We start from the raw sequence: 22,391 nt of genomic DNA, 5'->3' as shown, positions 1-22,391 counted from the left end.
TCTGGCCTGGGGCGGGGCCTGAAGCCTCATAAAGGACTGCTGGACTCTGCTGCCCGGGAGGACTCTCCTGTATGTGAGTGTCTGAGGGCCCTGCTCCTTCCTGCCACTCACCATCTGGCCTGGGGCGGGGCCTGAAGCCTCATAAAGGACTGCTGGACTCTGCTGCCCGGGAGGACTCTCCGGTGTGAGTGTATGGGGTCCTGCTCCTTCCTGCCACTCACCATCTGGCCTGGGGCAGGGCCTGACGGGCCTCACTAGAACAGTTGCTGTCACTGCTGGAGGGCTGCAGAGTGCTTTTAAAATGTTTTAAAATTTTTATTTTGAATTTTTTGTATGTGGGGGGGGGCGGTGGATGTTTATTGGGCCTGGGAATTTGTTTGATTTTATGTTTTTGTAATTTTTGTAATTTTTATTGTTTTTTGTTTGTATTGTTGTATTTGTGTGGTTTTTTGGTTTTGTTTTTTAAAGGGGTTATTTTGCTCTTAAGGGGAGGGGTCAGGGCTGCCGGGGAATGGGCCCCAGCCCACAAAATGGCTGGGATATGTTTCACAGGGGGGAATGCACTGGGACAACCGATCTCAGTGATCACGGGTAGGAGGAGGAGTTACGCTAAGACCAGACCATGTCATTACAGAGGAGGCAGGTTTAGTCGTTGTCTGAGGACTATCCCTGCCTCTGGGTCTGGTCCTGACCGGATGAATACTAGAATCAGCAAGGGATACCCACATGACCTGAAAGTGTTGCTGTGCAATGCCAGGTCAATGATTCATAAGACCACTGCCATCCATGACTTGATCATGGATGGAGGACTTGACCTGGCATGTGTAACAGAGACTTGGTTGGATGAAGCAGATGGGCCTGTCCTTGCCGCTGCTTGTCCACCAGGTTTCTCTTACGCACAGCAACCCAGGTCATGTGGGCGGGGAGGGGGGGTTGCAGTGATTTTTAGGAAGTCATTAGTTTGCACCAGGCGTCCTATTGGGAAGACCCAGTTTTCTGAGTGCATGTTCTGGAAGTTGGGCAATAGGGGCAGTACAGGATTCCTTTTGGTGTACCGACCTCCCCGCTGCACCAAGGATTCCCTGCCCGAGCTGCTTCAGGTCGTGGCGGATGTTCTCCTGGAGACACCTAGCTTGGTCGTCCTAGGGGATTTTAACATCCATGCCGACACGACCTTACAAGGGGCCGCTCGGGACTTCGTGGAAAGCATGGCCTCCATGGGGCTGTCCCTGAATAAGTCTGGCCCAACCCATAGCCGCGGACATGCCTTGGACCTGGTGTTTACCTCTACGGATGTTGGTGATCTGACACTAAGTGAAACGAAAGAAGTGCCATGGTCAGACCACTTCCTGGTGCAACTAGACTTCTCTGCGACCCATCCCCTCTGCAGGGAGGTGGGACCGATTCGGATGGTCCGCCCCCGCCACTTAATGGATCCAAATGGTTTCCAGAGAGTGGTAGGGGATGCTTTATCCCATGTTGATGGCCTTTCAGCCGATTCCCTGGTGGCCCGCTGGAATGTGGAGTTAACCAGGGCTATTGACTGTTTGGCTCCGAAGCGCCCTCTCCGATTGCATGAAGCCCGGAGAGCCCCGTGGTTTTCCACAGATCTGAGGGCAATGAAACAATCGTTGAGACGGCTGGAGCGCCGGTGGCGGATAACTCATTCTGAATCTGACCGGACACGGGTTAGAGCTCAACGTCGAGCCTACCAAGTGGCGATAGCGACGGCGAAGAAGACTTTCTTCACCGCCTCTATTGCATCTGCAGAAAACAGCAGCAGGAGACTCTTTCAGGTGGTTCACAATCTAGCGGAACCACCTGTAACATCGGGGCCCAGTACGGGCCACATGTTCTCCTGCAATGATTTTGCAAATTTTTTTGCAGATAAAATCGCTCAGATTCGGGAAGAAGTAGACTCCACCGTGGGAGCAGGGCCGGGGCGGGAGAGTGCTAGAGTCCTGTCTGGTCAAGTTGTGTGGGATCAATTTCAATCTGTTACCTCCGAGGATGTGGACAGGCTGCTTGGACGAGTGAAGCCAACCACCTGTCTCCTGGATCCTTGCCCATCCTGGCTTATAAAAGCTAGCCGGGAAGGACTGGGCGATGGGCTTCGTGGGGTGGTGAATGCTTCCCTCCGTGAGGGAGCCTTCCCAGACCCGCTGAAAGAGGCGGTTATCAAACTGCTTCTTAAAAAACCATCTTTAGATGCGGCCACGATGGCCAATTATCGCCCAGTCTCAAACCTTCCATTCTTGGGCAAGGTGATTGAGCGAGTGGTTGCTGAACAACTCCAGGCACGCCTGGAAGAAGCAGACCATTTGGATCCCTTCCAGTCGGGATTCAGGCCTCATCATGGGACTGAAACTGCCTTGGTCGCACTGGTTGATGATCTCCGGCGGGCTAGGGACAAAGGTGAGAGCTGTTTCCTAGTTCTGCTGGATCTCTCAGCGGCGTTTGATACCATCGACCATGACATCCTTCTGGACCGTCTTGGGGGGCTGGGAGCTGGGGGCACTGTCATACAGTGGTTCCGCTCCTTCCTCCTGGGCCGTGTTCAGAAAGTGGTGGTGGGGGATGAGTGTTCAGACCCCTGGCCGCTCACTTGTGGGGTGCCTCAGGGTTCTGTCCTCTCCCCCATGCTTTTCAACATCTACATGCAGCCGCTGGGAGGGATCATCAGGAGGTTTGGTCTGGGTGTTCATCAGTATGCAGATGATACCCAGCTCTACCTCTCTTTTAAATCAGAACCAGTGAAGGCGGTAAAGGTCCTGTGTGAGTGTCTGGAAGCGGTTGGAGGATGGATGGCGGCTAACAGATTGAGGTTGAATCCTGACAAGACAGAAGTACTGTTTTTGGGGGACAGGAGGCGGGCAGGTGTGGAGGATTCCCTGGTCCTGAATGGGGTAACTGTGCCCCTGAAGGACCAGGTGCGCAGCCTGGGAGTCATTTTGGACTCACAGCTGTCCATGGAGGCACAGGTCAAATCTGTATCCAGGGCAGCTGTTTACCAGCTCCATCTGGTACGTAGGCTGAGACCCTATCTGCCTGCGGACTGTCTTGCCAGAGTGGTACATGCTCTGGTTATCTCCCGCTTGGACTACTGCAATGCGCTCTACGTGGGGCTACCTTTGAAGGTGACCCGGAAACTACAACTAATCCAGAATGCGGCAGCTAGACTGGTGACTGGGAGTGGCCGCCGAGACCATATAACACCGGTCTTGAAAGACCTACATTGGCTCCCAGTACGTTTCCGAGCACAATTCAAAGTGTTGGTGCTGACCTTTAAAGCCCTAAATGGCCTCGGTCCAGTATATCTGAAGGAGCGTCTCCTCCCCCATCGTTCTGCCCGGACACTGAGGTCCAGCTCCGAGGGCCTTCTGGCGGTTCCCCCCCTGCGAGAGGCCAAGTTGCAGGGAACCAGGCAGAGGGCCTTCTCGGTGGTGGCACCCGCCCTGTGGAATGCCCTCCCACCGGATGTCAAGGCGATGGACAACTACCTGACATTCAGAAGACATCTGAAGGCAGCCCTGTTCAGGGAAGTTTTTAATATGTGACATTTTAGTGTATTTTTCATTTCTGTTGGAAGCCGCCCAGAGTGGCTGGGGAAACCCAGCCAGATGGGCGGGGTACAAATAATAAATTATTATTATTATTATTATTATTACTAGGGTGCTTGAAGGACTGTCTGTCTCCACATGTGCCTGCATGTACAGGGGGATCTTGAACAGATGCCCTCACCTTCTGAGTTGTAACAGGAGCCTACCAGAGAAAAGGTTCTTATAATAATAGAATTGTAGAGTTGGAAGGGACCTGGAGGGTCATTCTGCAATGCCGGAATCTCAACTAATGCATACATGGACTGCTCGCCCCATGAATGGGGTTTGCTTGGCACCTACATTTTGCTGCCATGTGAAGCCAATTTTGTCCTTCCAGGCCCATTTATGTGGGTTTTTTTTTTCTCTGCTGAGATTTTATGCTGCTTTTTAAATAGACTTTGCCTAGGCCGACCACATAAGCATCACCAAAACAGAAGAGCCACATCACCAAACAATGAGACAAAGGGGACACAGATTTGCCTAAGATTTGCATGTGCTAATTGATATGCATAGATGCAATTTCAGAAATAGTTGCCATCATTTACATAGAAATTCAGTACATATCACCAGGGTGGGGAATACTGTGGTCTTGTGTGTCTGCCCTGTCTGCTCTTCAGCAGCTAACGGTTGATGAACAACTTGCTTTTCCCGCATGTGGTTCTTTATATTTGAACTGGGTGCAGACCAGACAGCCCTTCTAACAGAAGACACTGTCAGATAGAAAACGGCCCTCTGTAAAGTAGGGCACACAGCCTCCTATACTTGGCTATGTTCAATTTTGCTTTGTATGTTCATGCTTTGTTGCATTTTTATTTATTTAAGGCACTCCTTAACCCTTTACAACAGGGCTTGGTGGGTATTGAATTGAGGGGAGTGTCCCTCTGCTCAGCTCCACCCAAAAAGGGATGCTAGTGTCCTCCACTAATGTGGAGCACCTCGTTCCACCTGACCAACTGGCAGGCAGGAGGATTCCTGCTAGCGTTAGCTCACAGGAAGCCCCCAAATAGGGCATTCCATGGGAGGAGATGGTCCGAACATGCCTGGGATCCACTGAATGCTGAGCCAGCCCCACTGCTGTCACCTGATGGCATCAGGCCTGATTAGGGCCTGATTCATGTGCCCTCTCCAGATTGAAGCAGTAGTTTGCCTCTAACAGTTGTCTTCTGCCCTGGCTGGCATGAACAAGAGCGGAAGATGTGGCCGTGTCTTGGCTGTTTCATCACTCCGCACCAGGCAGTGATGAAACAAGAGATATGGACTGTCCTGAAAGATAAATGAAACTGCCAACAGCAGTACAGTACAGCCATTTGATCTCTGGCCCACAATCCTGTTGCAAAATATAAAATCTGAACTCAGCCAAATTACACACAGGCAACAATATTTTGTGTGGCAAGTTGCATTTAGGAAAGTTTTAAGGTTCGAAAGCATGTCAAAGTGCAAGTAGATAAATAGGTACCGCTCTGGCGGGAAGGTAAACGGTGTTTCCGTGCGCTGCTCTGGTTCGCCAGAAGCGGCTTAGTCATGCTGCCACATGACCCGGAAGCTGCACACTGGCTCTCAATAAAGCAAGATGAGCACCGCAACCCCAGAGTCAGCCATGACTGGACCTAATGGTCAGGGGTCCCTTTACCTTTTAGAAATGGCTATTTGTATTACTGTACATTGGCATTTTATGAGTGGCAAAATTAACTCCTTTGCACTTGGAAGGATGACAGAGGTGACCAAGCTATCACAGGGTAGGATAAGGTTACCAGTTTTTTTCAATGAATCTGGGGACACTTTTCAACTTGAATGGATTTTGTATGGGGACTGATGTGTAAATCTGGGGACTGTCCCCAGGAAACGGGACGTCTGGTAACCTTAGGGTAGGAAGGTCACCAAAGGGCTGTTTTGACATCTGCTGCTGGGGCTGAAACAACCAGTATACCAAATGAGATGTACACCATGGTAAGTTACCAGATGATAATGGCCCTCTGTGTCTGTATCCACCCACTCTGTTCATTCTCAACACTAAACGATCTGCAGTGAGTCTGAAAGATCTCAGTGGGACACAGGAAAGGGAGCGGCCTTTAAAGTATGGAACACTGAACCAACAAGATGGAAATATAAAATAATAGGAGGTTTTGCAGCATCATTCTTCTTCAGGCTACCTTTTCCACTCTCTTTCTCCCAGACACAACCAGCAGCCACACCCTGGATTCCATGATTCCAACACAAGGAAAATAGCTCGCAGGGTGGGTGGGTGGTTCACCTCCATCTACGTTCCTAGAATGTACAATGTAATTTTGGCAAAACAAGAGACAGGACTTGGCCCTTCATGTACATTGTAAAAGGCCAAGTCTTTTTCCTGGTTTTATTATAATTACCGACAAATACAATTCATCCTAGTAAGACTTTTTTTTTAAATCCTGGCACTGATGGTATGTTTGCTTCAGCATTAATAATAATAATAATAATAATAATAATAATAATAATAATAATAATTGGGCACACATAATCTGGAGGCTGTTTATTGGCATGCTTTTTTTCCTTTTGACACCCACCTACAGATGACTCCAAACTTCGGAGGCAAAAGCTGCCGCGTTGGAAGAAAAAAGCTTTCGAAACTGTTACTTCGAATGGATGTAAAAGAAAGCCCCATGAATCCACATGTATTATATTATTCTTTATTTCCATGGCAGAAGCACCAAAGATCCTCGTGATCGCTCATAAACCCTGACTGAATCAGGCTTCTGGTGTTCATGGGGAAACCACGCAAGACATGGGGAGGCGGCGATTGGAAGGAAGCGGGGGAAAAGGCCCTTCTTCTTTCTCCAAACCAAATTTTTTTAATAAAAAAACCCGGACGCGCAAAGTCAACACGGCGACCGTTTTCTTTAACCAGACACTAACCGCTTGCCCTCGGATAACTCAGGGAATAAGCGTGCACATGTGTGTACTTTTACGGTCGCTGCAACTGGCAAGGAAACAAGCATCGCCTGAGGCTTTTCCAAAAGGAGGGAAATTAGCAGCAGAGCGCGCGTCCTGTTTGTGCGGATTTTACCCTTTCCAACTCCGCACTGCTCCTCGCGCCTTGGGGATGTGCCGAGATCTACCAGCCCTGTCCTCCAAGTCTAGAGCTGCAGCAGGGAGAACAAACCCCTGGCGCCCAGCCAGGACTCTAACTTAGAGATACCGCCCACCCGGCAGTCTTCTGTTTGTGTGCGTTGTTGGGGGGCCGGTTGTGGTGTGTGTGCGTGCGCTGTAGTTTTTTTTCTTCCCCTCTAACAATTCCGGATCTTCCTTCGTCGGATCTTTTAAATTACCGGTCAGTAACGCCCTCCGCAAAGCCTCGAGCAAGCCCAGGACAGCATGTCTGGGAGCAAATACGTAGACTCCGAGGTAGGGCATGCTTTTGCAATGTTTCATTCTTTTCGCGAAGCTGCTTTGCGTTCCTGGCACGGAGTACCTGCTTGCGCCAACCATCTCTTGAGTGCTCTTGGCTCGTCCCTTATCTCCTGCTCTCCACGGTGGAGCCCTTTCCAGAGCTGGAACTGCAAAGCCTGTTTTCAGGACAATCGGGGGTTATTTGTCTGTGTTGTGTTGGTAATCTGATCTCCTGGACGGGCACTTGTCCCCCCCCCCGCCTCCCTCCGTGCGCCCTGCGCTCCCAGAGAGAGCCTTCCTGCTTAAACCGCTTCCCCCGCAGCATTTCCAAGGCTGTAGTGGCGCCCACCCAGGCTTAGGGACAACTCTAGAGTAAGTTGTTGGGTTTTTCCTGAGGGTGGGAGTTGTGTTTTGCAAATATGTTCTCTGTCACTGTCCAGTGCAAAGAAAGGACTGGGGTTAGAGAGAAACCCCGCCACCCCACCCCGGTCTCGGTTAATTCTCACAAGGCAGGAGAGGGAATCTACTGGAGAGCGTCTCCAAAGCTAAACTTGTAACGTGTGTGCAAAAGGCATTTCTTCTTAAGTGGAGCTGCAGTTTGCTAGTCTGGAGAGTGGCGTGGAGTTTGGATTTTCTGAAAACGAAAGCGGCTCGTCTTCGGGCGACGGCGCAACCCAACCGACTTGATCCAAGAGCATTCAGATTTGAATGGGTTTTGAGAAATCTGTGGGTTGTTGTGGGTCAGGTTGGGACAGCACTCTTTCGCTTTAACTTTAGAGAGGTCCTTTTATTTTTATTTTTTTAAAAAAGGAGGAAGCGGAGTGAGGGACGGCTGTCAAGCAAGCGACCCTTTGAATGGGTGGCATTCCAGGGAGGCACGATTAGAGGGACTTTTAGAGCCCCGTACTAACACTTATCGCGGATGAGTTCTGCCTTTAACCGTCTTGCGTCCCCCCCTCCCCCATCCATTCAGAGATGAATCCTAATGCCTGTGAGGGTTTACTCCTGAATGGACCCAAGGATGAGGTATTTGTTCTGGATTAACGGATCCGGAGTACGAGGGGTGTTAAATCGTAGTGGCCTCGTTGCAGGAGACGCTTTCTCCCCATCCAGCCTTTCTCCCAAGGCAAGGAGCGCTCTTCCATGCCAACATGTGGGGGTCATTTAGTCAACGGTGCGGGGAGTTGTGCTCTGTCCCATTTACATCCCCGTCTCGTCTCGCCTTTGCCTTCCCTTCTCCTTTTGCTGGGGGCATTCAGGGGGTGCCCTGGGGTGCTTACTAGGGTGCCCACATTTGCCACTGAAAATGCTGGGCGCGGCTGCGATCTTGTGCGCTCTTTCTTATGAGCGGGCCTCCTGGAACTTGCTGTCGGATGGAAACGCGCGTGGGATTAGGCTGCGCGGTGGCGCGCCGGTTGGCAGCTAGCTCAAGAGCGCAAAGTACTCCTTTGCGCGTGAAACGCGAGGCGGGCAAGGTGCCATGTGTCCCAGCTGATTTGTTGGGGGCAGGGAGCGTCGGAGTCCCCCCCCCCTTGCTTTATTAAGGGAGAGCTCTCTGCAAGAGGAAACTTTGGGGATTCCAAGCTGCGAATTCTCCAAGCGCGTGAACAGGGGCGCGGCGGCTGCGCCCTCCCCGGCTGCAAACCTGCCCAGTTCTTGCGCGCGCCAGGAGAGGACCCCTGGCGGCGCGAGCGGGAGTCGCGGCTCTGCCTGGTACCGAGGGGTGTGGTGTCAGATACTTTCTGTCCATTTAAAAAGCCAGCCTCTGGGGCATTGGCTGGATGAAGTTTCCCCAGGCTCCGCGCGCTCTCCCTGACCAGTGCAGCATAGACAGCCGCTCTCTGAACGTCCGATGAGCGAGTGGGATTTTTGGAGCGTGCATCCCCTTCCCAGGACCGCGCCGTTCACTTAGTAGTGGCATCGGATTCACTGACCGCTTTCCCACACCCCTCCCTTTCCAGGACTTTCTTTACACAGCGCCAATCACCATCAGGGAGCAAGGCAACATCTACAAGCCCAACAACAAGGTCATGGCAGATGAAATGAACGAGAAGGAGTTCCACGACGTCCACACCAAAGAGATTGACCTGGTCGACCGAGACCCCAAGCATCTCAACGACGATGTGGTCAAGGTAGGAAGTCCAGAACTTTTCTCAAACCCACAAAAAAGGGGGAACCCATCCGAAGCTGATCAGAAGACATGCTGGGGTGGGGGGTGGGGAGAGAATGAGACTGGTTGGTATGGGATGCTTGAAGGAGGACTGGTTTTCGTTTGGAAAATCAGCCAAAAAAGCAGATGGTGCTGGGGGCTTTCTAAGGAAACAGATCAGATTTGTGATTGCTTTTTAGCAAAATACTTTAATTTGCTAGAATGTTTGAGAACTCCACACAGTACCTTTGCAAACATTTAATAAATTAACAGCATGTTCAGAAAATCTCATGAAGGAAGCATATCCTGTTTCAGAAATGGAAGCTTCTTCCTATTTACTTTCTAACGGAGCCTTCATTTGAAGGCTATTTACTGGATTTTTCCAGTGTGGTAGGCTTGATAAACATAGTTATGGAAGAGCTGGGTACAAGCTCCACCCCTTTTCATGGAGGGATTATGTACCTTCTGACAAGTCCCTGTTTTTTCTTTTTTTAAAAAAAGTCCCTGCTTTTTAAACTCAGCTGCCCTTCCATAGTCTCGCAGTAATGTGAATGTGAACATGTCATAGATTGCAAAGTACCTCTGTAAGTGAAAAAAGCAGCAGCAGCAGCAGCTCTAGCATGAAAGCCATTTGTTTAGGTCTCTGTAGGAAAAAGGCTGCAATCCTGTTTACACTTGCCTGGGAATAAACCCCATTAGATACAATGGCCCTTACTTCTCAATACACACACATTGGATTGCACTCTTGGACTGCGATCCTAAACACACATACTACAGCAGTGTCGGATTTACATATAAGCTAAACAAACTATAGCTTAGGACCCCACCCTCTTGGGGGCCCAAAAAAAATTTAAAGGAAAAAAACCCTGGACGTACATTTCCAAAATATAAGATAAAAAACAAATAAAATAAAACCTACATACAGCAACAGTGTTTTGTGTTGTGTAGGTTCCTATGATGTAAGTAATGAGCCCTGCCTGCCAGCCTGCTCCCTAAAATATCACTGGTTTGCTCATTTCTATATGGCTTTAGATGCCTATTATGTCCATAAATTACCATATAGCATCTATTCAACACAAAAAAGGTGACAAAGGACGAAGGACAGCTGGTCATATAAAGGGCCCCATTACCTTCAGTAGCTTAGGGCCTCATCAAACCTAAATCTGGCCCTGTATTAGAGACTCAGTCCCAATGGACTTGCTGGAACTTGCTTCTGGGTAAACCTGCTTGGGACTGCACTTTTGATCAATGTTTGTGTTGATTTCTAGGCGTGACGGATAATGCATATTAAAATGACTGTCGCTGTTAACATAAGCAGTGCATTTTGCTCCCATGCAGGAGTGCCAACTTGAGTAAAATATTGAGAGTGCACAAACACCATTTGAATGGCGATGCTGATCGATTTTTTTGGGCTGACCCCCTCAAATATTGTATTGGGGTGGGTCAAGGGGGCTTGGCCCCTAGGAGTTGAATCCTTTGTTCTCATGCAGAGCTAGAGTATTACTTGGTCCCAAAACATAACTTCTTCAGGTTGCCTGACTAAATAGGAAAAAAAAAACATGTTTGTATATTTTTCTCATTAAGTATCAGGCTGCCCACAAGGACTTGGCTTCAGAAGGCGGGGCTAGGAGCTTTTTGGGGTTTTTTTAAAGCAAGGCCATAATTTGCCACTGGATGCTGAAGAAAGAGAATAATAAACCTGCAATATTTTGTCATGTTTTGGTTATTTATTTAATCTGACAACATTTTTTTAAAAGAAATGCTGGGGGGGAAATACTAATGCTTGCAAAAAAAACCCCTACAGGTGGCAAACATCCCCTTAGAGACACTATTCCCTTTTCTCGCTCACATAGAAGGGAATGTCAGTTCTAAGATGGTATTACAGCACACAAAGGCATAGTTGGAAAAACCAAACAAAAACCCTGTGAACAATTGCTTATTCGTATACAAATGTAGGCAGATATTGGCTGGCTGCAGTCCTATGCACATTTACCTGGGAGTGAACCCAGTGGAACTTTCTTCTGAGTAAGCACAGGAGATTGTGCTGTTAATCAGTGAATCAATTGATTAAAACTTACGGAGTATATTGTCTGAGATTGATTTTTAACATGTCGCAGCCTCAGGGAAGATTGGAGGGCTTAACTGGGGTGCAGACTCGCTGGTTTCATTTTCATGGTGGTCAAATCACACTACTTTGCTCCTCCCTTTGCTAAGCCAGGAATAAACAAATCACAGCTCTGGGTTAATGCTACGTCTCCCAAAGAAGCCATGAGCATCTGCCATGAACACTGATTTGTACATAATGCTAAGCCAGCACTGTGGTCTGTTGCTTTCCAGCTGCACAAAAGGGAGGAATAGGAATGAGCATAATTTGAGCAACAATGGGCCATCTCGCTGCTCTTTCATGGTAACCTGTAGTTTTTTTCAGACGATGGCTTACCCTGAAGGGCCCAATGTTAATGAACAAGGGGGGGAAATCATTTATTCCATTTCTCAACTTTAGGGGTGAGTATTAGCACTTATGTAGCCAAAATGGCACCACACCCACTCCAAGATTTAAAGAAATAATTTAAAAAACTTGTTACAAAAACAGGGGGATAAAAAAACCCCCAAAACAAATTCAACGATGACTGAGTATGTTCAGGGGTCATGGAATGCTGGCTGGATGTTTAGGTGCAGAACAGAAAACTGGGAGGGTGGGCAAATGGAATGGAGTCTCCTGGAAAGGGTATAGCTGCATGGCTGGAACCCTGAAACAGGAGAATTGCACTTTTCAACATTTTGTTGCAAGCCTCACTTGTGTGCTTATTCTGTCATATGACTTTCCACGGAATCGTTTTTGCAAAAGCATTGCTTTATTCACAGAGATGGGAGCACAAAGGCAATCTGCCTTACCCAATGGACATAAAAGGGGGGCAGGGCGGGGGATCCTTTTTCCAAACTAAAAATGCCAAAAGGAGAAGTCATTAAGTGAATTGGAGCAAAGGCCCTTCTGGATCTCTTGTTAATTTTGTAAATGTCACATTTATACTAGTCCAATGTATCTGGGTCAATGGAAATTACTATCGGGGCCCATCTAGGTCAGGGAAAATCATGGATGTAATCCATTCTTGGCAGAGGCGCATCATGCTGCAGATGTGATGGCCAAAGATGGTTTGTAGTCCAAGTTTTGCTGAACTTCTGGAAAAAAACATATTTCTGCAACTCACTCATTGTAAGCAATCTGATGTTGCAGAGCTACATCACGAAGCCTCTTGAGTGGGAAAAGAAACCTTTGCCTCTTGGATGGGGGAACTTGTGCCCATCCCAGGTGCTGGTTGATTCTCCACTCCCATCAGCCCCAACTGTTTTGGCCAAGGATCACAAATGATGGAAGCTAGGGTATATAAAGGCTTTCTGTCCCAGATAGATATCTGTAAGGTTCCACCTGCCCAGTGAAGATATTGTGGAGAAAAATAGTTTATTCTGTTGGTGTAGAGCAGGCATAGGCAAACTCGGCCCTCCAGATTTTTGGGGACTACAACTCCCATCAGCCCTAGCTAACTGGACCAGTGGTCAGGGATGATGAGAGTTGTAGTCCCCAAACATCTGGAGGGCTGAGTTTGCCTAGGCCTGGCATAGAGGGGAGAAGTAGCTCCTTTCTATAGGCTGATTAGCAACAGAATGTTTGCTTGCAGAACCAGACCTTCCAAGTTTTCTAAACCCCATCATTCAATCTAAAGTGTTGAAAGGGCCACAGCTCAATGGCAGAAGTCCATTGACTTACTTCTAAGCAAACTTGCATAGAACTAGACTCTTGATATCTTAGGTTTCTCACTATTAGGCTACTTTGGCCTGCAAAAACCCTGCAAAAGTTAAAGAATCCTGCAAAACAAAGCACAAGAAAACAGGTTGAATAAATAATATAATCTTTCTCTTTTAGGAAGAGAAAATAAGCCTGAGAAGGGGAGTGTTTGGGGAGTGAGGAGAATAACATATTTTCTAACTCATTCTTCAGCATCAGCTGAGGTTCCCAAAGCAACAAAACCTTCTGAGGATTAGTGATATGTGCAAGGCTGAAAGGAATCTAGATAGCTCTCAACAACATTGCAGAATGAAGAAAAAAGATGGATCCTACTGGGAATAGGAGGCCAATCACTGATGAGGAAAAAGGACATATCTTTAAGGAAATGTTTGCAAGCATCTCTCAAGGGAGAGATCAAAGATGTCAGTTATATCCTGCGTCCCAAAGGAAAATGAGAACATTGGGAACAACTTCAGATAGTGGACCCTCTCAGAAACAAAAGTGCTGGTCTGTATGAACAACAGACCGAACAGAGAAGCTGTGTGTGTGAATTGTCCTTGCTCTACAAAACAAAACAAAAACTCAATCCTGAATGCAGAAAATGAGCATGTCAGGGAAGTGGCTAGACTTCAAACCATTCTTCCACAAATTTAATTTACTTCTTCGTGTATGTTTGTGGGAAGACTCACTCATTCAGATGCATGAGCATCTACCTCTACTCTGAAATGAAACACTGAAGTAACAATGAAATGAAACACAGAAATGAAATGAAACACTGAAACAATGAAGTAACAACCAAGAGACTTGTGGCACCTTTAAGACTAGCAAAGCTATTGTGCCATAAACGTGTGTGGACTGGAGTCCATTTCAACAGATATGATGCCTAGGAACAGTTTTACCACATAATCTGTTTGTGTTGATCAGTGTTTCCTGAAAGTTACAGGGTGGCCATATTTCCAAACCTTTATGGTACTTGGCCTAGAAATGAATAAATCAAGTTCTGTTTTTCTGTGCACAAAGCGAATCCTGAGTTTGTAGCCCTGTTTATTTGACGTAGGTTCCCTTCACGCCTCTAGCTAGAAATACGGTACTGAGGTGACGGTGGGGAACCAAGGGATGATATAATTGCAACCAGAAGAATATCCCTACGGATAGCCTTAAATGTATAAAATGAGTTAATTGTATTAAACACTAATAAAATAATGCAATTTTATTATTGTAACGTTTGGAAACGAGGACCTAGCACATGTCATTTATCCTGTCGGGTTAACTGGGCAGACCACTAAGACATGGAAGCAACAATTCTTTCTTTGTGAGCCACTAGTTACTGTCTTTACATTTCCCCTTATATCACCACAAAGCAAAAGTGCTAGAGACTTGGTGTGTGGGAAAAGAGATAAGCTGAACTATCAAGAGCTTGGAATATTTCTGAGGGGAGCAGGTCCACACAGGCCTTCCTGTGGCTACTGCCCTGGTCTCCTGGAATGTGGAGTTCTGGGTAGGCCTAACTTGGTGCAATTTTTCCCCCCAGGTGTGGCAGACGTGAGAATCACTCATGCTTCAGCATACCAACAAAAAGAAAGTAATATACACATCACAAATATTATTATTTCTTAAGGAAGCAGCCTGGCCAGACTGACTGTTAAATAACGTTTAAGGGGAAGGTAGACAGCCGATCTCTTGCTTCAAACCACAGCTTCTTTACTCAGGCCTGTCACAGCATGGCTCATGGTATCCCATAGCGACTGTCAATGCTGGGCATAGCACCAACGTGCATCAGTAATTAAGGTCCAACAGTCCTCTTTTTGCTATGTGATTCTGGGGTATTTATCTCAGTGGAAGCCTAAGGAGAGCCCTTGAAGTGTTAATTTTAAGGTCACCCTGAAGGTGTATATTCGAGATACTAGAAATAGATCAGTCATCCTCTAGGTGCAGGGCTGGCTCCAGATTTGAGGGGGTTTTGGAAATGTGGGCACCCTTTTCAACCACCAGGCCCTTGGCTGCCATTTTAAATTTCCCACAATGCCCCAGAGCAATGCAGCATCTGGTTCTGCAGTGTAGTATAGGAAATTTAAAATGACAGGTGGCTTCCAGGGCCAGCCCAGGTATCCCAGCAGCTGTTTGTGGATGACTGGTGTTGATCCTGACCCTGTGGTCATACAAATAGAGAGGTTAAAAATGTGGACGTTTCCACTGATAGTATGGAAATTAGGATTAGTCATTTTTCCATAACTGTTAGCACAAAATACAAAAGTGCAACCAGGCTTAATTGACATAATTTTTTTTTAAAGAAAACATTCAAAGTCTGCTTTTTGCATGTGTCACACCCCTGCTTTAACTTTGAATCCTGCTACCCCACTCACCCCCATTTATGAGCATTTTAGCTATTTGTTCAGGGCTTTTGCATTTCTTGTCGCTTGCTCCGTGCTGACACCTACACAGCGCCATAAAAGCAAAGCCAACCACAGAAGACAAATGATTAGGCCCGGGACAAGGAATCTGCTCTGTAAGCAGTTCATCAAATGGCTTCAGTATTTATCTTTTTAAAAAAATGCCTCGTAACTGATAAAAAGCAGGGGATGTGCTGCAGCGATGTGCGTTGCAAGGTGCTACATAAAAGTCTATTGCACCTGGGGTTCCAAAGCTGAAGAAAAATAAGCTTCAAGGCAGAGGTGAGATATGTGCAAGTAATAGGAAGCCAAACAAGTTTCTGAAAGGATTGTGCTTCCTTTAGCCTGGTAACCACTGCCAGGGCCAGAAGGGGGCTGAATCCTCCGGTGAGCCCCCTTCCTGTGTCAGTGGGCCTTAGCTGGCTTACCTGGCTGCACTGGCAGAATTGGGCAGCTGGCTCTATCCTCCTTCAATTCCCTAAAGTGATGCCTACCCAGGTGCATTGAAGGAAATACAATGGTACCTCGGGTTACAGACTCTGCTAACCCAGAAATATTACCTCAGTTTAAGAACTTTGCCTCAGGATGAGAACAGAAATCGTGCTCCAGCAGCACGGCGGCAGCGGGAGGCCCCGTTGGCTGAAGTGGTACCTCAAGTTAAGAACAGTTTCAGGTTAAGAACGGACCTCCAGAACGAATTAAGTTCTTAACCCGAGGTACCACTGTAGATGGATGACTAGATCTAGCTAGCTGGCGCTCCAAAGAGTGCCAGGCTGTAAGAATGGCCCACCGGCAGTGGACTCCGGCATGGCCCTGTGGCCCTGGCAGCCGCCCAAGGGTGCCAGGCCGCTATATCCTGCCCTGACCACTTTGAATTTAGGGGCATTGCCTGGGTTTTTAGGAGGTTTGGCCCCATTTCCCCTTGCTCCTCCTCATGTCTCATAGAAGCAAAATAAGTTAGGTGAAATAAGGTAAACATGCAAATGTGCTTGATTTGCACCCTCCCTATAGGTTGCACAAAGCTTTAGTTCACTATTTCAGTTACGTCTAGTTCACCGTGTTATTTTAATGGGCAGGGGGAGCACATATGGGTATTGTGGTATGGATCTGATGCTTTCCCATATACAGTACATGTATTTGAAAATTCTGCCCATACCAAAGTAAATAGCAGCTGGGAAGGGTCTTTGAATAACCTTCTCCCTGACATGCTGTTTCACATATATAGAGAAAGAACTCCTGAAACACGTACACATATACACTGCAGTCGGAAGTGGTACAGACTACAGTTTTACCATCTGATCAGGCTGTTTGTGAAGACTAAGCCAGACCTGAAAATTTTCTTTTTTTAAAAAAAAAAAGTTACCCACCGTCAGACAATTCCATTATTAGGATGAACCAAAATGTTACAAGATAGTGGGGTTGTTTTGTTGTTTTTTTTGATATCTCTGGAACTTCTGCAGAACTTAAAATGATTAATAGCATCATAGAATCATAGAGTTGGAGGGGACCCTGAGGATCATCTAGTCCAGCCCCCCTGCAATGCAGGAATATGCAGCTGTCCCATATGGGGATCGAACCTGCAACCTTGCCGTTATCAGCACCATGCTCTGTCCAACTGAGCTCCCTGTTTTGCGGCATTTTGGTTGTTCCTAAGAATGGATGTGTGGAATGGATGCCCAATTATAGATTGGGGGGGGAGGGCAGATTTTTTTTCTTACAACCTAATGTAAATTTCAATCCTACCCATACCTAGCCTATTCATAAGTAAGCCCTATTGAGTTCAAGGAACTTACTCCCAAGTAACCGTGGACAGGATTGCAGCCATAGTTTCCTTTGCCTTTTTATGTCCTTACAAAATCATAATATATAGTTCCCAGAAGACACGCAAGTTGCTTTAGAAATCAGCAGAATATATATTCGCTTATTCTCCTGTTTTGCCCTTTGATTATAACCCCCAGTGTCAGTGAAAAGGCTTGAAATTTGCATTTTAAAGGCAGAAATTTAAAACAGGCATGATCTGACCCAACACCTGAGGATGGAGAACTTTGAAAAAAAGTATTGTACAATAAAATCACAGCACGGCGCATAAAGGGTGTGTATCTGGGGGATAGGGAAGAACTGCAAAATCCTTTGCTACTGCAAGACTCTGGTAAGAGTGGCTACACATCCTTACATGTACAAAGAATCTGCTAACGCCTGCAGAGTTTATGCGCACCGTTTATATATATTAGGATTTATGCCATAGTCTCTCTGCTTTTCCAATGCTTTCTTGTTCCTTCCCCAAGCCCAGCCTCTCCCTACTCCCACACATGGCCTTTCTCTGAATCATTAAATGTAGCCCCGGACGCTTGTTGCCTCTTCGTATCCCTAATCACAGCCAGCTCTAGATTATGCCAGGATGGGGCAAAGTGAAAGAGGCCCTTGTGTGCATTCCCTCCGGCAACTCCTACTCACGGTTGCCTGCAACTTGGTGCTTAACTTTGTTTCTGCGTGTTTCGAGTTGTGTTTGTTTTCATAAACTTAGGCTGCAACCCTGTGTTGCACTTACAAGGAAGTTAGGTGAGCACACCCTCCAACATTTCTCCAAAGAAAATAGGGACGTCCCATTCCGTAACGATAATTTTACAATTTATACCCCACGCATTTTACTGGGTTGCCCCAGCCACTCTGGGCAGATTCCAAGATATATAAAAACATAATAAAACATTGAAAAATGTCCCTATACAGGATTGCCTTCAGACGGCTCGGGGGTCAGATAACTCCATACCCTCCAACATTTCTGCAATAAAAGTAGGGGCATCCTAAGGAAAAGTGGGACATTCCTGGATCAAATCAGAAACTGAGATGGCTTCTCTTAATCAGGGACGTCCCTGGAAAATAGGGACACTTGGAGGGTCTATCTCCGAGCATCAGGTTCCAAGGTCCACACCAGACTTCACACATGGATACGGACAATCAAAAACATCAGGCTGTTTCTCAAGTGCAGCTAATTATTTGAGCCATCCACTTAAGCAGCTGTTTCAGCAGTGTGGAATTCAACTCGCATCAGGATTAAACATATTCCAAATTCTTGGTCTGGAGATCCACACACCCAATAGGTATGTTGGCATCTGAGAGCGTGGCATTATTTGCACATCCAGGCAGATTTGGAATTTGTGTTTATTTGCGATGACTTAAAATGTCCAAAAGCAAAGTGAAACAATTTCTATCTGTATAACAGCAATTATTACAATTAACCATTTCCAATAGGACTTTAGCCCTTGCAGTTTAGCACTGGCTTATGATGATTGCTATTGCCATGTTGGAATTATGGTTGTTGGGTGTGACCTTCCAGTGTTGATGATCAGCTGCGTAGTGTGGGAAGGGGCCACAGGAGCAGTGGCCCTGGGTGCAAAAGTGTTAGGGGGCACACAATTTCAACACCCGGTGCTGGCTTAATACAGCTGCATGCTTCCATTGCTGGGTTCTGTTGAAAACGGCTTCTCCATGCAAACCAGGAAGCAACATCTCCAGGCAATGTGGCCACTCTTCTTTTCTTATCTCTGCAGCTGCAATCTCCTGGGTGATGCAGATGCCATAAGGCAACTGAATGCGCATGTGTACTCCATCCCTTTACCTCCCTCCCACCCACCCCCTCAGCCCTGGGCACTGGCAACCCACGCTACCCTACTGGTTTTCTCCTGTTTTTAGGGGAATGCTTTAAGAAGCCTATAAGGATGGCTGAGAAATAGAACATAAGAAGAAATAGTTGAATTGGATCCCCTTTCACACTCCCTTGCTCAGTATAGGGTATGTGAGATAATTGCAGCTTCTCTTCAGTAAAGGGACCCCTGACGGTTAGGTCCAGTCACAGATGACTCTGGGGTTGCGGCGCTCATCTCGCTTTACTGGCCAAGGGAGCCAGCATACAGTGTCCGGGTCATGTGGCCGGCATGACTAAGCCGCTTCTGGCGAACCACAGCCGTTTACCTTCCCGCTGGAGTGGTACCTATTTATCTACTTGCACTTTGTGCTTTCGAGCAACAGGAGCTCACCCTGTCGCAGGGATTGGAATGCAGACCTTATCTCTGCAGGAGTTAGCAGAGATTTAAGTAGCTTGAGGCAGTTTACACAGTAGCAGCAGGTGGGGTTGTGTTGCCCTTCTAGCTTCCCAACACCGTGTGCTGTTTTACTGAAAGGCAGAGCAGGGCGCTCAGCAAGGAATGGCTTTCCCACTGCACCTGCATTGGCTCCCTGCTGCCTTCCCCTTCTGCCTCTCAGTAAATAGCAGTGACACAGTGCTGGGAAGCCCAGAAAGCAACACAGCCCCACCTGTGCAGCCCTGCTGGCCCCCACTGTTTCTCATTCTCTCCACCCCCATTGTGCCATCACAGCGACCCTGTGAAGTAGGCTAGCCCGTGCTTGAAATGCAATCTGTGCTCTGTTAACCTGTAAGAAATGCATGCATCACCTCAGAGGGAAAAGGTGCTGCACTTGTCTTCATAGGCCCTGGATCATGGAATTGTAGAATTGGAGGGACCTTGAGGGTCATCTAGTCCAACCCCCTACCACATAGAATTGTAGAATTGGAAGAGACTTTCCTGCAATGCGGGAATATGCAGCCATCTCATACAGGGATCAAACCTGCAACCTTGACGTTTTCAGCACCACGCTCTAACCAGCTGAGCTATCCAGAGTCAAGTTTCCTCCCCTTACCACGAGGCCCTGGAGCCTGGACACATACAGAAATCATTTGCACATCCTCTGTTGGCACTTCTCCATCACACGCAGAGCCATCACATCATGACAGCTTTTGAAGATTGTTTTCAAAATCCACCAAAATCTCAGTTTCCCTGTACCAGGCCTTGGCCTAACTCTGACACAGGCCAGTTTCTGGCACAAACAGGCAAGGACTGGAAAGGCTAGAGACAGGCCAGCCAGACAAAGACCAGAGCACCAGGCACAAGTGCAGAGTGGAGCCAAACAGAAGGCCGAATTCCAAGATAGCAGTAGAGGGTTGGACCAGAAGCAGATGCAGGAAGGTGTCACCATCTGAGGCACCAACCGGGGAAAGGAAATAGCATCAGCAGAGTCCACAGCTCGGCAAATTGACCAGACCGATTCCAGCCAGCAAATACACTTAAAGAGGGCGTGGAGCAGAGGCAGAGAGGGGAGTGGTGTGAGAATAGGGGGTGTGGCTTAGGGAGGGGATGTGGTCTGGAAAAAGTTTCAATAGCCGGACAGGAAAACTTGGAGGATTGCAGTGGCACCCTCCCCCCTCAAGCCTGATGTCCCCCACATCTGGTGTAGTTAATATGCATGAGTTGGGGTGCAGCTTACCATTATGAGCTCCCTTCCCATCACTGTGTGCATTCACTGTACACACAGTTTCCATCCGGAAAGTGCTTTAGGGCATTGCATGTGTGCCTGTCTATTTTCAACGTTCTCACATATATTTAAAAAAATCAGGTGATTTACTAATGTCCTGGCATAGATTTGGAACTTCAGTTCACAGGTCACATTGCAATATATTCCTATTTGTCGTTTTAGCTTTCATAGATCCAAGGATTCCTAAAATTACCTAAGCTCTGCTGACTTGTTGACTGATGCAGAGGCCAGCTCGGTAATATCTGTGGGCTGCTTGTTTTACTTTGGCACCCTGAGAGAAAAGTGAGAATTTTATCTATCTTGGATGTTAAGAATTGTTCCTCAAGGAATGAACCGGCAGCGATGTTGATTAGGATCAAGGACTAATTTTGTTTATGCCTTGTTTTTTTCAGCATAATTGAACCCTTATGTACTGGTTTTCACTTCACTGCCCATGCCCATGAGTCATACCCCCGTAGGAAAATGTTTGCTTGCTATAGCTACGTGTAAACCATGTGCATAAAAGTCAAAACAGCAATTTATTGGGCAAGGCCAATGGCCCACCCAGGACAGTCTCCAAAAATGGCTTGTTGACATCCATCTGTCGCAGCATATGGTACCCGTATTTCTGTCCAAGGGAAGTATATGCCACACACCCCTTTAGACATTATGCCAGAAGCCCAGAAAGTAGGTTGGTGTGCAAGCCACTCACACATCTGGTTTTCCCACTACAGCATAACATCCAGTTCCAGCTTCAGTATCGGAGTCTGGAAAGCAACATTTAATGCCTCGGCTGTGTCTTGAATTCCAGCATGAAAGCACCTGCAGCCAGTATTGTTCAAAAGCAAGACCACCGTTCCACTTCCTGTATGCAGGCTTCTGCTCTGAGTATGCAAGAGGGAATGGACAAAGATTGTCAGATAGTTGTACTCAAGAGTGGAGGCTGCTGGGAAGGTCAGAAGAATAGGCATCCCTGATTGGCTCAGGGAAGTTGCAGCTATTCCTGCAGATTCCAGTTTGCTCACCATAGAATTTTCAGCACACGTAGGCAAACTAGATTGAGGGCATCCTATCTAGTCCTGTTCGCTCAACATGGCATATATAGTCATGCACTAGTTTCCTTCCCCCTGCTCCTCACTTGCATGTAGAGCCAGTGTGGTGTAGTGGTTAGAGTGTTGGACTAGGACCTGGGAGACCCATGTTCAAATCCCTGCTCAGCTATGAAGCTCACTGGGTGGCCTTGGGCCAGGCATTGCGTCTCAGCCTAGCGTAGCTGGCAGGGTTCTTGTGTGAATTAAATGAGAAGCAGGAGAACCATGTACACCACCTTGAACACCTTGGAGAAGAAAGCTGGGCTATAAATGCAATAAATAACTAAATAAATGCAGCAAGCCTTCAACCTACACAGGGGTTACGTTCCGGGGATCACGCCTAAAGCCAAAATAGAGTACAGTATAGCCAAAACATACTGGGTTAGCGGTGTCTGTAACCTGAAGCGTATGTAACCTGAAGCGTATGTAACCCGAGGTACCACTTTATACCCAAAATATATTGGGTGCAGCGGCAGGTGGGATTACCAATCTTCCCCCCTCCCCCTGGCTTCCGCCCCCTTTTTAATTTTTAAAGAATATTTGCCAAGTCCGTAAAGCTGAATGTGCACGAGTTCAACGTGTGTAAGTTGCGGACTTGCTGTAGATAAATAAATAAATGTTTTCAAAGGACCTTGGCCCTCTTCTCATATTCTTTTCCATGCACTG

At 47.2% G+C, this 22,391-nt stretch overlaps 1 protein-coding gene across 2 annotated transcripts in view; it reads left to right on the top strand.

Annotated features, from left to right (window-relative positions):
* Positions 1-6,489: 6,489 nt before the first annotated feature.
* Positions 6,490-22,391, top strand: part of CAV1 (caveolin 1) — a 28,148-nt gene continuing 12,246 nt past the window's right edge. The window contains exons 1-2 of one of the 2 annotated variants that reach the window (XM_081929050.1): positions 6,490-6,980; positions 8,927-9,097. In XM_081929050.1, coding sequence (XP_081785176.1) covers positions 6,951-6,980; positions 8,927-9,097 — 201 coding nt within the window. In that variant the 5' untranslated portion in view covers positions 6,490-6,950. Of the gene's footprint in view, positions 6,981-7,044; positions 7,338-8,926; positions 9,098-22,391 lie in introns of those variants that run through there. The other variant, XM_081929051.1, reaches the window with a different exon arrangement.

Source organism: Podarcis melisellensis (assembly GCF_964234715.1).
Source record: "Podarcis melisellensis genome assembly, chromosome: 10".
Lineage (NCBI taxonomy): Eukaryota > Metazoa > Chordata > Lepidosauria > Squamata > Lacertidae > Podarcis > Podarcis melisellensis.
The sequence above is the reverse complement of the archived record's forward strand: the minus strand, read 5'-3'. Positions and strand labels throughout refer to the sequence as shown.